We start from the raw sequence: 16,382 nt of genomic DNA, 5'->3' as shown, positions 1-16,382 counted from the left end.
TCTATTGGAGGGAATGTGTCAATAGCGCCACCATCTTGCTACAGGGTAGCGCTCCTTTGAAATGAATGCGGGACCAAGGTACAGTGGAGGACTGTGGCCATCCAAACCCAGAGATAAACACATATACACATATATCTGTGATCGGGAGTTTTCCTGGATGTTAGTATGTAATTTTTTTTCTAGTTACGAAAATTATAATTTTACATCACTTTTCTACATTGATGGATCAGTGACCGCACGGGCATTCCTGACAAAAAGCTTGTGTTTGTGTGTATGGAAATGTACTATCCACCCTCCCTGTTAAATTTACTCTAATCATGTCCTGAAACACACCTCCGGCTTTCACTTCTCATACTGACGAAGGGAGCGATTCGTTTGTGAATGAATCCCCCGAACGACTCTTTCACTAACGTTAGCCGACAATAATAATAGTTTCTGGCAGCGCAGCATCTCGTTGTGATATTTCTTTTGCATTGTTTGCTGATTTTATTCAACAAAACTAGCATAAGCAGAGTGTTTAGTGCGAGTTGGAGCTGCTTTGGCGTATGGTGAATGCAGTAAGTGACTGTTATCATCAATAACGTTACCTGATTAGCACAAAAGTTCAGAACATACAAAAACAGAAAAAAACTTAATATTACCTATGAAATGTTCTGCCTTTGTGCTTTGTTTTCTTTCTTTGCTCTGTACTACACCCGTAGACAGCGCTAAAGTCCAGCATCTTCACGTAATAACACTGTTTTGACTAGTGCAGTTGAATGACATTTGTCCTGGGAGCACTGTACCAATGTGGCGGCGCTATTGACGCATGCTCAGGGTCCCTATGTGATATCTAGTGTATATATCTATGAACGGGAAGTAATCTCCCATTGAAGCAAACTTATTGTAAACTAAATATAATTAAATAATATTAACAAAAATAAATGTAAGCCAAAGAAAGCAGGTGAAACATACAATGTCTGATAATGAGAGGATGTTTAATATAGGCCTTTTAATAATCTGTTTAAAGAATATTATAGGCCTTAATATAGGCCTTTTAATAATAAAAGAATTATTTAAATGAAAGCAGTGACCGCTGCTGCTTAGATAAAAAATGTGTATTTTTTTAAAATCTTGAGCTCTCGAAAGCAGCAGGACTGTCTGTGGATGAATGATCATCGCTCTTTGTCTAGTCTATTTCAGATTGCACCAGTTTCAGATTGCACCACGCTTTTTAACATCACATCACCTATGCACGCGAGTGATCATCCTCTCGTTCGGTATTTACCTTCTTTTTTGCTGTGTTGCTCGCGCGAACACATTTATTTGTCAGTCGTGCTGCTTCTCGATTCTAAGATCACATTTGCACGAATATTGGGGCATGCTTATTGTCGAACCCTGCTTTTAAGAAAACTACACATTGTAGCAGATTTTCAACCAGACAAAGTGGCTAGTGGAGGTGTCTGTCTAACCAACACAATCTCACGACAATTTGTAACTTTTTCATTTAGTGGCTAATTCGTATGAATTCGTACGATCTAATTCGTACAATTTAGTACGATTTGCTCATCAACCAAAGACGGTTTTGGTTAGGGGTGGGATTAGGTGCCACGCCTCCTTTTTAAAATCGTACCATTTCGTACGACTGAACTCGTACGAATTCGTACGAATTAGCCACTAAACTGGCAAAACGTAAAATACTTACGTTTTCTCGTGTGATCAGGCTGGTCTAACCCACCACAGCTGAAATCTACGCGCATTTGGCGGGTGTTAATGTAAAGCCCTGCTCATGACTATTAATTATGTGATTTGAGGTAACCAATGCATTTGGCAGATAACACTATTCACACACTAATCGCACAACATTCTTTAAATAAAATAATAATCTACCCAACTTGGATATAATACATCAATCTGTGTGTTTTTTTATATCATTGCTAGACTAGAAATTATGTTGAGTCCAGGCCTTGTCTTAAATAATATAAAGCAAATTATCAGTCAGTCGACAGGGTGGCGCAGTGGGTAGCATGTTCACCTCACAGCAAGAAGGTCGCATTTCTGTGTGGAGTTTGCATGTTTTCCCTGTGTTCGCGTGGGTTTTCCATAGACATGGTACAGGTGAATTGGGTTTGTTAAAATTAACCATAGTGTATGACTGTGTGTGTGAATGAGTGTGTATGGATGTTTCCTAGTTATGGGCTGCGAGTTAAGGGCATCCGTTGTGTAAAACATATGCTGGATAAATTGGTGGTTCATTCCGCTGTAGTGACCCCAGATTAATAAAGGGACTAAGCCGAAAAAAAAATGAATGAACAAAAATTATCAGTCAATGGTAGGTAGTTAATCGTAACTCTTTAATTTAAGGTGGCATAGTTAGTCATGTTCCATGCTCTTACTATAGTAATTACAATGAATTATGCACAATTATATGTAACTAATCCCAAACCTAACCCACATTCTAACACAACCATGTAGTAAGTACATGTAATTAATTTATATTACTGAGTAGTTAAATAAATAACTGTTACTACACTACCTGACAAAAGTCAAGTTGTCGATCCCAGTTAAATAATAACTTGACTTGTAGTTGATCATTTGGAAAAGTGGCAGAAAGTAGATTTTTTAGATAAATCATTTGTTGAACTGCCTCTCAATCATCACAAAAACTGCAGAAGACCTACTGGAACCTGCATAGACCCAAGATCGTCATAGAAATCAGTCAAGTTTGGTGAAGGAAAAATGGTTTGGGGTTACATTCAGTATGGGGGCGTGCGAGAGATCTGTTCAGTGGGTGGCAACATCGACAGCCTGAGGTATCAAGACATTTGAGATGCCCGTTACATTAGAAACCACAGGAGAGGGCAGATTCTTCAGCAGCATAGCGCTCCTTCTCATACTTCAGCCTCCACATCAAAGCTCCTGAAAGCAAAGAAGGTCAAGGTGCTCCTGGGTTGGCCAGCCTAGTCACAAGATATGAACATTATTGAGCATGTCTGGGGTAAAATGAAGGCATTGAAGGTGAATCCAAAGAATCTTGATGAACTCTAGAAGTCCTGCACTTTCTTTGCCATTCCAGATCACTTCACTAATAAGTGATTTGAGTCATTGCAGAGATGTATGGATGCAGTCCTCCAAGCTCATGGGAGTCATGCACAATATTGATTATTTTTCCACTGCACCATGACTTTATATTCAATGCTGGACATTATTTCTGTTAAGTGACAAGACTTTTGTCTGAGAAAAGTCAGATCTTACTGTCCTAATTAAATAATTAAAAATCAAGGCATGATCATATTTTATTTTGGTAAAATAAACGTAATCTAGAGGCCTTTGCCTTTCATATAGACACTTCTGATACCAAATGATCAACTAGAAGTCAAGTTATTATTTGTTTTTCCTTAAACCTGGATAGGCGACAAGACTTTTGTCAGGTAGTGTGTCAGCTTACAATAATGCAATCAATGAGAGACTTTAAGGGCAACAGGACTGTCAGGTTACTTGACTAGTTTGTCCAAATAAATAGTAGATTTAGGATGTTACTACAATGATTTTAAAGCAGCATCGATGGCCTCAATATTATTTGTATCATCAGTCATTATTAATGGGGATGAAAGAGCAAGGTGATAATACAGTACTTGCAGGGAACCCATGCAGGGTTTAATATTAACAGTGTCGCCACTCGCAACAGACGTACCGCTGAGCGTTTCTGTGGTTTATTTTGGCTTGTGCATTAACCCAAGGGCAAGCATGACACTTATCTAAATCTATTACAAACATATCTTATCTTCTGAAAAACCAACATTCCCATCTAATGCATTCTCTACTCCAAGAACAGAAATGAGGGGCATTAGGTGCGGTCACTTGAGCCAAATATTGCATGTCAAAATGTCTGTTCATTGTCAACAGTGAAGAAGTGTATAAAGCCCAGAACACATATTGTAGTAGTCACTTTCAAAGCAAGTTCTGTTGTCCAACATGACGAATATGCATTATGAGTGAAATTGGTTCAGTGAAAAACTCCACCAAAGGCTTTATTTTTTTGCGTAGATTATGGTTTTATAGTGATAAGAAAATCATTTATAAGAAATCATCTTTTTTAATCAGTCTGTATTCCAGAGTTTCAATTATTTTTAATATTGTTTTAATATTGTCCGGGTAATATTACTGCAGGTGGCTGTTTCTCCGAGGAAGGTGGAGAGGTGTTTTCTCCATGTTTTGTACGATCTGCTAAAATCGAATACAATGCTGCGCCTGGGATAATTGTGTTTATTGTTTTCTGATAAGAGAAATTGTTTAATTTTAGGCAAGGCAAGTTTATTTATATAGCACTTTTCATACATAGTGGCAATTTAAAGTGCTTTACATAAACAAGAATGAAAGAGGCAAGAATAAGAAAATAAATAAAAAATAAATAATTAAAAAAACAGTTAAATACAAATAAAAATGTGTTAAAACAGGTTTTAAAAGAATGAAAATGAAGAGAAAGTCATAATAGTGCGATCTGCCGGACGTAGCACAGTGCTCATTCAGTAAAGGCAAAGCTAAACAGATGTGCTTTCAGTCTTGACTTGAATGTGCCTACTGTTGGAGCACATCTGATCATTTCTGGAAGCTGATTCCAGCAGTAGGGGGCGTAGTAGCTGAAAACTGATGCTTTGACTGAACTCTTGGAATTTCTAGTTTATATGATCCCAAAGATCTGGGTGATCTGTTACGCCCCATTAACTCGTGGCTTCAGCATCAACGCTTGACTGAAGGCGTGTCTGAAGTTGGGGCTATCGCGACCGTCATAGCAGCGTCAGCCAATGAAATTCAGTCAGCAATAGGCCACTGTCTAGCTGATGTATTTGCATACAGCGATCTGATTGGCTGACGCTTCTGTCGGCGCTTAAAAAGTTGAGCTAGTCCCAATTTCTGCAGTGAGCAACGCCTCTGAAGTGGTGCCGTGTAAGCCAGGCGCACAACTAACGCGCTCTGCGCTGGACTTTAGACCGGCTTTGTTCTGGTCTATTGACAAATCTATTATAGTTTCTCAAAATAGCAACGCGCCAGCAATACACCTCAACATGCCTCCCCTTTTAGAACGCCTATGGGCGCACATATGAGCACAAATGCATTTGCTATTTAAACAGCGTGGCACAAAACTTCAAAATGACTCTTGCGCCAAGCTGAAACTAGCAAACAACAATTGCCTCGCGCCTTGCGCCACATTGCACCGGGTGTATGATAGGGCCCTTAATCTGAAAACAAACAGGAAGTGCATTTTCAGATTACAATTTTAGATTACAAGGGTAAACATGTATTTGCCTTAATGACATGCACAGATGAATTGTTTACCACAAAACTAGCAATGTGAGCTACCAAAAACAGTATGGTTAGTTTTGATTTCATTTGTACTTTAAATAAATGCAAAATGTAACCGCACTTTTAGTAGCTGACAGGAGGTTATGAGTTTTCGATGATCATCTCACCTGCCTCACGGCTCCCACCATTTCTGCCCTGCTGGAGAGTCGGATGGTTAGACGGTGCAAAACAGCGATTGTTTCTAAAAGGTTTTGATAAAACTCCCGCTGCTCGACATTCTGCCACAATGACACAGTGCTCTGGAAATGAGACGTCAACAGACATCTGTTATACTGCAGTTTACTTCAAAAGTGTGCAAAAGTGTGCAACTCTTTGCAATGGATTCAGATCTAACCTTGAGGGTGACTTTAAACTCTTCCAGTTCCTTCTCCAGGTTTTCCTCAGTCAGGTTGCGCTCTCTTTCCGCCTGTTTCTGCCGTGACTCCAACGTGTAATTGTCGTTGCGGAAGGCCAGAGACAGCTGAACAAAAGCATTCTGCAGGAAAAAGAAGGCCATTAGATTATATATATATATGTATGTATATATATATATATATATATGTATATATATATATATATATATATATATATATATATATATATATATATATATATATATATATATATATATGTATGTATATATATATGTATGTATGTATATATATATATATATATATATATATATATATATATATATATATATATATATATATATATATATATATATATATATATACATGTGAAGTCAGATTTTTAGCCTCCTTGAATTATTAGCCCCTTGTTTATTTTTTTTCCATAATTTCTGTTTAACGGAGAGAAGATTTTGTTCAACACATTTCTAAACATAATAATTTAAATAAATTATTTCTAATCACTGATTTATTTTATCTTTGCTATGATGAAAGTACATAATATTTTACTAGATATTTTTAAGACACTTCTATACAGCTTACAGTAACATTTAAGGGCTTAACTAGGTTAATTAGGTTAACTAGGCAGTTTAGGGTAATTAGGCAAGTTATAGTATAATGATGGTTTGTTCTGTAGACTATCGGAAAATATATAGCTTAATGGGGCTAATAATTTTACCCTTAAAATGTTTTTTTAAAAATTAAAACTGCTTTTATTCTAGCCTGAATAAAACAAATAAGACTTTCTCTAGAAGAAAAAATATCAGACATACTGTGAAAGTTTCCTTCCTCTGTTAAACATCATATATATATATATATATATATATATATATATATATATATATATATATATATATATATATATATATATATATATATATTTATTTATATATATATATATATATATATATATATATATATATATATATATATATATATATATATACATATATATATATATATATATATATATATATATATATATACATACATATATATATATATATATATATATATATATATTTACAGATATTTACATTTGTTTATTTGCTATAAATGCTCATGTTGTTCTGTGCATGTACTTGAGTATTTAAAGCTACAGTTCTGACTGTTTGTATTAAAGGACAACATTGTATTACAAATAATATATAAACATAAATATGTTTTTACTTTTTTCTTGTGCTGTGAAGTAAAATATAAAATTGTGCATGAAAAGCATCATCAATGCACCGAGATATCGAATTTAACCAAATTGAGGGTATAATAATCATAACCGAAACCAAACCGTAAGACCAGTGTAGGGTCTCACCTATAATATATATACAGTTGAAGTCAGAATTATTGGCCTCCCTTTGATTCTTTTTTAAACATTTCCCAAATGATGTTTAACAAAGCAAGGAAATTTTGACAGTGGGTCTGATAATATTTTTTCTTCTGGAGAAAGTGTTAATTGTTTTATTTTGGCTAGAATAAAAGCAGTTTTTAATTTTTTAAACACAATTTTAAGGACAAAATTATTAGCCCCTTTAAGCTATATTATTTCGATAGTCTACAGAACAAACCATCATTATACAATAACTTGCCTAATTACCCTAACCTGCCTAACTAACCTAATTAACCTAGTTAGGCCTTAAATGTCACTTTAAGCAGTATAGAAGAGTCTTGATTATTTACTGTCATCATGGCAAAGACAAAATAAATCAGTCATTAGAGATGAGTTATTAAAACTATTATGTTTAGAAATGTGCTAACATTTTTCTCTCTCCGTCAAACAGAAATTGGGGACAAAAATAAACGGGGTGGGGGGGGTTATTATTATTATTATTAATAATAATAATACACACACACACACACACACACACACACACACACACACACACACACACACACACACACACACACACACACACACAGTATATATACAGTATATATATATATATATATATATATATATATATATATATATATATATATATACTGTAGTATTTACTAAATTACAAAATATTACAATATTAATATATTAAATATTACAAAACAGTTGTTCTCAGCTGGCCCTCCAGTTTAACAATTTAGAGTCAATACATCTCATGCGCAGTGGAAAGGATAAATGCAGAAGTCATAAAAAATGCTGCTATAAAAACTGTGATATAATGGTACCATATCTTACAGGAAAGGTAGTAACTATTTTATGAGGTGGTAATTTCTCTTTAATTCATATCAGATGAATCATATAAACAAAAAAGTATTTTTAGAAAAAAAAAAAAAAGAGCGTGGAGTAAAAGTAAGCCAGTTTCTCTATTCATAAATGTTTTTTTACCAAAAAGTAAAACAATTGCAAATTGACATGATCACATTATTATAACATTAAATAGTATTAAATGATTCATTTGATGGCTTAAGTTTATAAACAAAAATATTTAAGCACACTGTTTCTACATCTTTAAAATATCCAGTGTAAGTCGGAATTATTAGCCCGCCTTAGATTTTTTTTGTCTTTTATAAATATTTCACAAATGATGTTGAACAGAGCAAAGAAATTTTTACAGTGTGTCTGAAAATGTTTGTTCTTCTGAAGAAAGTCTTATTTGTTTTATTTCAGCAAGAATAAAAGCAGTTTATAATTTTTTAAAACCCATTTAAAGGTCAATATTATTAGCCCCTTTAAGCTCATTTTTTTGATAGTCTACAGAACAAACCATCGTTATACAATAACTTGCCTAATTAGCCTAACCTGACTAGTTAACCTAATTAACCCAGTTAAGCCTTTAAATGTCACTTTAAGCTGTATAGAAGTGTCTTGAAAAATATCTAATCAAATATTATTTACTGTCATCATGGCAAAGATAAAATAAATCAGTGATTAGAGATGAGTTATTAAAACTATTATGTTTAGAAATGTGCTGAAAAAATCTTCTCTCCGTTAAACAGTAATTTGTCTGGAAAAATAAAGATGGGGCTAATAATTTTGACTTCAACTGTATAAAAAGGCTAATTTGCATGCCCTGATTAACAACCACTGAATTATATGTCAAGAAAAGATTACAAATACTGCAAAATTAAAAATTAAAAAATGAAATGTATATTTAAAATAGGATGCTAAAACACCAAGCTTCCACTGTCTGAAACTTTTACTATTATAAACAGTTATCATGCCAATATATGTAATAATATAACATGCCGAATCTCCATAGACTCGTGATTTAATGTCAAATAAATGGCATTTTAATTAATTGATTAAAATGCCATAATTAATTAATTGATTTATTTTATTGATGTTGTGTTACTAACAAGCAATTTACTTATTGTAACTGTAATATTTTTGCCAATATAAGTGCTTTTTATCTTAATATATTTTAAAATGCCATTTATTCCTGTGACAACACAGCTGAATTTTCATCCTTACTCTCATGTAAAATATACATTTTAATATGCAGATTTTCTTCTTAAGAAATATATATTTTACATATCAAATCCAAACTTTTTAACAATATTGTATATGCGATTTGTTGATCTTGTATGATTAATTTATCCTATCATATACATAGCAGGCAAACAACTCAACATGAGGTGCTTTTGAGGACATTCCAGATCAAACCAGAGCAGGACGGAGGAAAGCAGCAATATTGATGGGATTTTTACTGTCAGGATCAAAGAGTTCAGCGGCGGTGAGACCAGTATTGTCCTAATAATCGAGAGGAAAAATACCTCCAGCCCTTGACCCTCGCAAGCGTCATCCTGGGAGCAGATTGTGTTCACAAAAGGCATGTTTGTTTCCTCACAGGGACAGGAACTCACTACAGTAAAACCCATCAAATTGCTATGCCCTAAGCCTGGATCAGGAGCACAAACAGCCTTCGTGTACATAACAAAACAGCCTGATTCTGGAACACACTATGCTGAACCAGTGGTGCTGTCATCCTGACTGTAAGTTCTTAGATGATATACAGGACTAAAAACTGTAAATTCCTATATTATAAACAGGATTCATAATGGGCCGAGAAAACACAGCAAAAATAATAATCAAATAATAATTTTAATATACTATTATTATTATAATGATTATTATTGTTGTTGAGGCAGTGTGGTGGCGCAGTAGGTAGTGCTGTCGCCTCACAGCAAAAAGCTCGCTGGTTCGAGCCTCGGCTGGGCCAGTTGGCATTTCTGTGAGGAGTTTGCATGTTCTGCCAATGTTCGTGTGGGTTTCCTTTGGGTGCTTATTTTCTTTTTGGCTCAGTCCCTTTATTAATCAGGGGTTGCCACAGAGTAATGAACCACCAACTTTTCCAACATATGTTTTACGCAGCAGATGCCCTTCTGTGAGACACCCATACACCCTCATTCACACATATATACAGATAATTTAGCTAACCCAATTCACCTATAGCGCATGTCTTTGGACCGGAGCACCCGAGGAAACCCACGACAACACGGGGAGAACATGCAAACTTCACACTGAAATGTCGACTGATCAAGCCAAGGCTCAAACTAGCAACCTTCCTGCCTGAGAGGCGACAGTGATTCCCACTGTGTCACCGCACCATCCATTAGTTTAATAAAATATGAAAATATTTATTATGACTATTGTTGTTATAATTATATAAATTTTATTATTTTAAAAAAATGTTATTATCCTTATTATTATATAAATGATACTACTACTACTACTACTGCATCTAATAATAATAATAATACATTTGTATTATTATTTTTATTATAATTATATTATTAAATGTATTGTTTAATACAATTATTTTTTATTATTAAAATAATATTATCATTGTTGGTGTTATTATTATAAACATTTCATTATTTAAAAATTATTATTATTATTATTATTATTATTAATATATTATTTGTATTATTATTATTTTATTATTAAATAATATGTATTATTATTGTTGTTATTATTGTAAACATTTTATTGTTTAATAAATTATTATTATTATTATTATTATATTATTTATATTATTTGTATTATTATTATTATTATTATTATTATTAAATAATATTTATTATTGTTGTTATTATTATGAACATTTTATTTTTTTAGTAAAATATTATTATTATTATCATTGTTATATTATTTGTATTATTATTATTATTATTTATAAATAATATTTATTATTATTGTTCTTATTATTATAAATATTTTATTGTTTAATAAAATTTTATTTTTATTATTATTATTATATTATTATTATTATTATTATTATTAAATAATATTCTTATTATTGTTGTTATTATATAAACATTTTATTGTTTAATAAATTATTATTATTATTATTATTATTATTATTAGGTAGGCTATATTGTCCGTAGTGTATGTGTGTGAATTAGAGTGTATGGATGTTTCCCAGTGATGGGTTGCAGCTGGAAGGGCATCCGCTGCGTAAAACACATGCTGGATACTAAAAAATATAAGCAATTTTGGTATTGTTCATATTGGGGTATACCTATTAGGAAGTCCACGGTAATGTGTAGTCTTTAAATAAATGCCAGTGTGTGCACAGATTCAAGCTCAAAAACATTTATTTTAGCACTTATTTAAACCATCTTCTAGCCTCTAGAACAGGGGTGTCAAAACACGGTCCTGGAGGGCGGGTGTCCTGCATAGTTTAGCTTCAACACACCTGTTTGGAAGTTTCTAGTATGCCCAGAAAAAGCTAGATTAGCTGTTTTAGGTGTATCTAATTGGGGTTGCAACTAAACTCTGCAGGACACCAGCCCTCCAGAAATGAGTTTGGCCACCCCTGCTCTAGAAAGATGGAATAAACTGAATTTTGCAGAGCTTTAGCTTTTTTGGTCATGTGCAGATCATATTTAAAGTGTGGTTATGAATTTATGCAGCCAGACATTTTGTGACTTTGAACATGACTTAGTACAACAGTGTTATTTTAAATAGTATCTTTATGTTTTGAAATAAGAATATACACACCTCAACTTCCTTCTCTGAGAGCGGTGGTGCGCTGCAACAACAATCAAAAAAGGGATAGAAGAAAAGAGATTAAACGTCACAATTCTAAGACTTTTTTTTCTTAATGTGTGAATGATGGTTTAGTGAGCAGCGCACCAGCCAGTTGAACCTCTGTGCAGTTTGAGTTTGCGGAGCATCACGTCTGAAATGTTAGGCATGGCATCAGGCTTCTCTTTGGTCTCCTCTTCACTTGGAGAGCTTATGAGTGGAGAAGGTGGACCTGAAAGATACATTTAAAAGGGCATATTTAGGAGAACTAGAAAAATGAAAGAGTTTTGTGGTATAAGAAATATTTTGAATACAAAACAAAATATTTTGAATAATGCTGAAAACCTGCAAGAATTTAATTCCATAGTATTTCCTTTACTATGGATGTCAATAGTTACCAGTTTTCAGCTTTTTATTTCTTTTTCAAACGTCTCCTTTTGTGTTCTACATAAAGAAAAGAAACTCATACGGGTTTATAACAAACCTTATTAGTATATAGTGAATATTGTTTTTCAATTTTTGGTTGAACTATCCCTTTAACTGTGATACACGGGCTGCCATCTAGTGGTGAAGGATTATAGTTACAGTCAAAAATCTACTCCTTGTAGTAACATAAAATCAGTATGAAAACAAATACATGGAGATTAAAAATGGTATATATAAAGGAATCATGAAGCTAAATTTAATAAGTCCATTTAAGACTAAGTTATATAACATGTGCTGGATAAGTTGGCAGTTCATTCCGCTGTGGTGACCCCGTATTGATTAAGGGACTAAGCCGAAAAGAAAATGAATGAATGAATGAGGAGGATCTAGAACATACACAAGGTTGAGTTAATGAGAGAATGTTCACATTTGAGTGAGATGCATGTCACCTAAGCCAGAATTGTTTAAGACAATCTGCAATAAGCATATCCACAAACCAAATATATATATTAATGCAATATTATCTCACCTCGTTCCTGCTCAGCAATTTCATTCAGATCAGGAAGCTTCGAGCTGGAGATGCTCTGGTTACGAACAAGTTTGTGTTCCTACAGGAGAGGGGGAAAAAAGATGAACCAGCTTTAAAAATAGTGATTTGTGTAAACTTAGGACATTATATTCCCTTTCCTCTGCCAAGTGGACCCAAAAAAATAAAAAATAAAATAAAAAAAATCATCAAAGCTATAAAAGGCACATTAAACTACTTAAACAAAACTGGCTACGCCAAAGATATCAAAGAATTACCTCACAAATGACCTCACTGATAATCAGCTTAAAACCTGCGTCTTTGAAAACTGAATAAAAAAGTGGGTGTAGGAATCATCTGAATAAATAAATACTTTCATTTGTAACGACAAAGTAGATGTTCATTTTGTTGTCACAGCAGTAACCCAGTTTAATACTCAATTATCCATGTGAGCAAATTGACAAAAATCGTAGTAAACTGTTTGTTGAATATGAAACGCAATAACTTTTCACATTTCTTGTGGGCTGCAGCTGGTTTTACACGTTTATGTGTCAAGAGTATTTAGTAATTGATTTCATTTGGCTTTCTTTATTATAGTAACCTAGGCTTAATTATGTGGCATAAGGCAAAAAAGGGCTATTTAAATTAATTTTGCATCAAAAAAGCTTGTTGATATTGATAGGAGTATGCAACTTTTGTGAAGCATAAAATCCCCAGTATATTAGATATCAAAACGTGTGCATGACTCCCATAAAATATTATTCCTTAAAAAAAAAACTATAAAACAAAACAGGAATTTTGGCCATGTCTATTATCATACACAAATTGTAATAAAGCTGGGTTGGTACCTTAAAATAGTATGCGTTTGGATCAAGAAATGTCATATCATCTCTTTGAATCCCTTGGGGAAGACCACCCCCATGACAGTTTTTGTATTTTATTTTGGAGTGTAGATTACATTACAGTTTTAAACTTATAATGTAAAATATATTTATAAAAAAAGAATATATTTATTATTTAAACGATTTTACAATTGTTCCAAGAATACAGTGCATCCGGAAAGTATTCATATTGCTTCACTTTTAACCACATTTTTTTTTTGTTACAGCCTTATTCCAAAATGGATTAAATTCATTTATTTATTTCCTCAAAATTCTACACACAATACCCCATAATGACAATGTGAAAAACGATTTTTTGAAATCGTTGCAAATTTTTAAAAAATATTGACAGCCTTTGCTCAATACTTTGTTGAGGCACCTTTGGCAGCAATTACAGCCTCAAGTCTTTTTGAACATGAAACCACAAGCTTGGCACACTTTTCTTTGGGAATTTTTGCCCGTTCCTCTTTGCAGTACCTCTCAAGCTCTATCAGGTTGGATGGGAAGCAAGGGCGTATAGCCATTTTCAGATCTCTCCAGAGATGTTTAACATGACTTAAGTCTGGGCTCTAGCTGGGCCACTCAAGGACATTCACCAAGTTGTTGTAAAGCCACTCCATTGATATTTTGGCAGTGTGCTTTGGGTCATTGTCCTGCTGAAAGATGAACTGTCACCCGGTCTGAGGTCAAGTGCAGTCTGAAGCAGGTTTTCATTCAGGATGTCTCTGTACATTGCTGCATTCATCTTTCCCTCTATCCTGACTATCTTCCAGTCCCTGCTGCTGAAAAACATCCCCACAGCATGATGCTGCCACCACTATGCTTCACTATAAGAATGGTATTAGCCTGGTGATGAGCGGTGCCAAAGAGTTAAATTTTAATTTCATCAGACCAGAGAATTTTGGTTCTCCTCTCTCCACAGAAGAACGCTGGAGCTCAGGCAGAGTGATCATTTGGTTGTTGATTACCTCCCTGACTAAACCCCTTCTCCTCCCTGATCACTCAGCTTAGATGGCCGGCCAGCTCTAGGAAGAGTCCTGGTGGTTCCAAACATCTTCCACTTACGGATGATGGAGGCCGCTGTGCTCATTTGAACTTTCAGAGCAGCAGAAAATTTTCGGTATAACCTTCCCCAGCCTTGTGCCTCGAGACAACCCTGTCTCGGAGATCTACAGACAATTCCTTTGTCTTCATGCTTGGTTTGTGCTTTGACATGCACTGTCAACCCTGTGACCTAATAGACAGGTGTACGCCTTTTCAAATCATGTCCAATCAACTGAATTTACCAAAGATGAACTCCAATTAAGCTGCTGAAACATCTCAAGAATGATTAGTGGAAACAAAATGTACCTGAGCTCAATTTAGAGCTTCAAGGCAAAGGCTGTAAATACTTCTGTACTTGTGATTTTTCAGGTTTTTTTTAATTTTTATTAATTTGCAACCATTTCAAAAAAATCTTTTTTCACATTGTCATTATGGGGTTTTGTTTGTAGAATTTTGTGGAAATAAATTCATTTAATCCATTTTGGAATAAGGCTGTAACATAAACATGTGTGGAAAAAGTGAAGCGCTTTGAATACTTTCCGGATGCACTGTATATAGCCTATAGGTTACTTCTGTAAGAAAATATCAGCATTCAGTACATACTTTTAGCATCACCTTTGCTTAAAATGACCCAATCTAATACTGTTTATATGAAATCAGCTACAGCTCTTGAGCAGGTTTGAGCTGTCAGACCTGTTGGTATGTCAACAACTCTTGGAAGAGCTTTGAATAACAAAACTATGCTGGATTGTGTCCAATTATCAATAACGAAATCCAGCTAATTGATTAATCCATGTACGAAGACTCCTGTTGACTAAAAAAACACAATAAAGAATTACCTCGCGTAATTTGGAGAGTTTCTGGACGCCCCCAGGCGGCACAGGGAAATCCTTGTACCCGGAGGACATGAACAGAGACTCTCTTTGCTTGTCAGGGAACGAGGGACCGTCCTCTCCTTTGGGAGCAGCGTTCCTCATGTTCATGGAGCCCACTATGTCCCAGGACACGGCTCTCATCAGTGGAGGGAAGGCCCCGATAGTTTTGATTTCAGCTGTACAGGGGGCCTGTTGTGTGGGAGGTCGAGGTACGGGTTTGGCCACTCCTGTAGCTAGAGGCTGAGTGATGCCACGGCTTGGACTCTCCTCTTTTTTCTGGCCCGCATGTTCAGAGTTCTTGCCCTTTTCTGCGGGTCCGTGATGCTCCGGTCTGTCCTTCTGAAGCGCAGAGGGCTCTCTGGCTGGGATAGCAGTGGTGTAGCGGGGGGTTAATGTACCAGAGGACACTTTTCGCTTGTCACTGGGCATCCACTCAACTAGCCTTGAGAACGTCTGAGGAGGACAAGAGCAAAAAAGTGAATTAAATTATTAAGAGAATGAACAAGAGAATCAGAGCGTGTGTACACAGAATGCAGAAACACAAGTATTTTTTTTCTGTTCTTGTCTATGGAAGACAATCGAGAAAAAAAAAAAACAAATATATTTCATAAGGGAGCTTTTAAAGGAAAACAATACTGCTTTTATTACCAAAAAAAAAACAAAAAAATAAGGCTTTATCCAGATGGAAAAACAAAATATTATAGGAAATACTGTGAACATGTCCTTGCTCTGGTAAACATTTGATAAGAAAGAATACAAATTCCATAGTAGGGCTATTAATTTGCCCTCATCTGCACATTTACAAGTTGCAATATTTGAAACACTGAAGAAAATACAGTACTGTGGAAAAGTCCCAAGCACTATAACAGCTTTGTTGGCCTAAAACAGATGGGCCTCAGCGATACTGGAGGTGGGCTGAGAGATTAACTTAATTAT

General features: G+C 34.6%; 1 protein-coding gene across 12 annotated transcripts in view; it reads right to left on the bottom strand.

The window, feature by feature from the left end:
* irag1 (inositol 1,4,5-triphosphate receptor associated 1) overlaps nucleotides 1-16,382 on the bottom strand; it is a 117,954-nt gene that overhangs the window by 14,872 nt on the left and 86,700 nt on the right. For all 12 annotated transcript variants that reach the window (XR_015496451.1, XM_087262132.1, XM_087262131.1 and 9 more), the window contains 6 exons: nucleotides 15,411-15,899; nucleotides 12,650-12,728; nucleotides 11,803-11,926; nucleotides 11,668-11,698; nucleotides 5,678-5,818; nucleotides 5,451-5,582 (listed from right to left, as the gene is read on the bottom strand). Coding sequence is in view for 11 of the 12 variants with exons in the window: in XM_087262132.1 (XP_087118258.1) it covers nucleotides 5,451-5,582; nucleotides 5,678-5,818; nucleotides 11,668-11,698; nucleotides 11,803-11,926; nucleotides 12,650-12,728; nucleotides 15,411-15,899 (996 nt within the window). In the remaining variant the exon portion in view is untranslated. The remainder of the gene's footprint in view (nucleotides 1-5,450; nucleotides 5,583-5,677; nucleotides 5,819-11,667; nucleotides 11,699-11,802; nucleotides 11,927-12,649; nucleotides 12,729-15,410; nucleotides 15,900-16,382) is intronic.

This window comes from Danio rerio, chromosome 7, assembly GCF_052040795.2.
Source record: "Danio rerio strain M-AB ecotype USA chromosome 7, GRCz13ab, whole genome shotgun sequence".
Lineage (NCBI taxonomy): Eukaryota > Metazoa > Chordata > Actinopteri > Cypriniformes > Danionidae > Danio > Danio rerio.
This window is presented reverse-complemented; position numbering and strand designations above follow the sequence as displayed.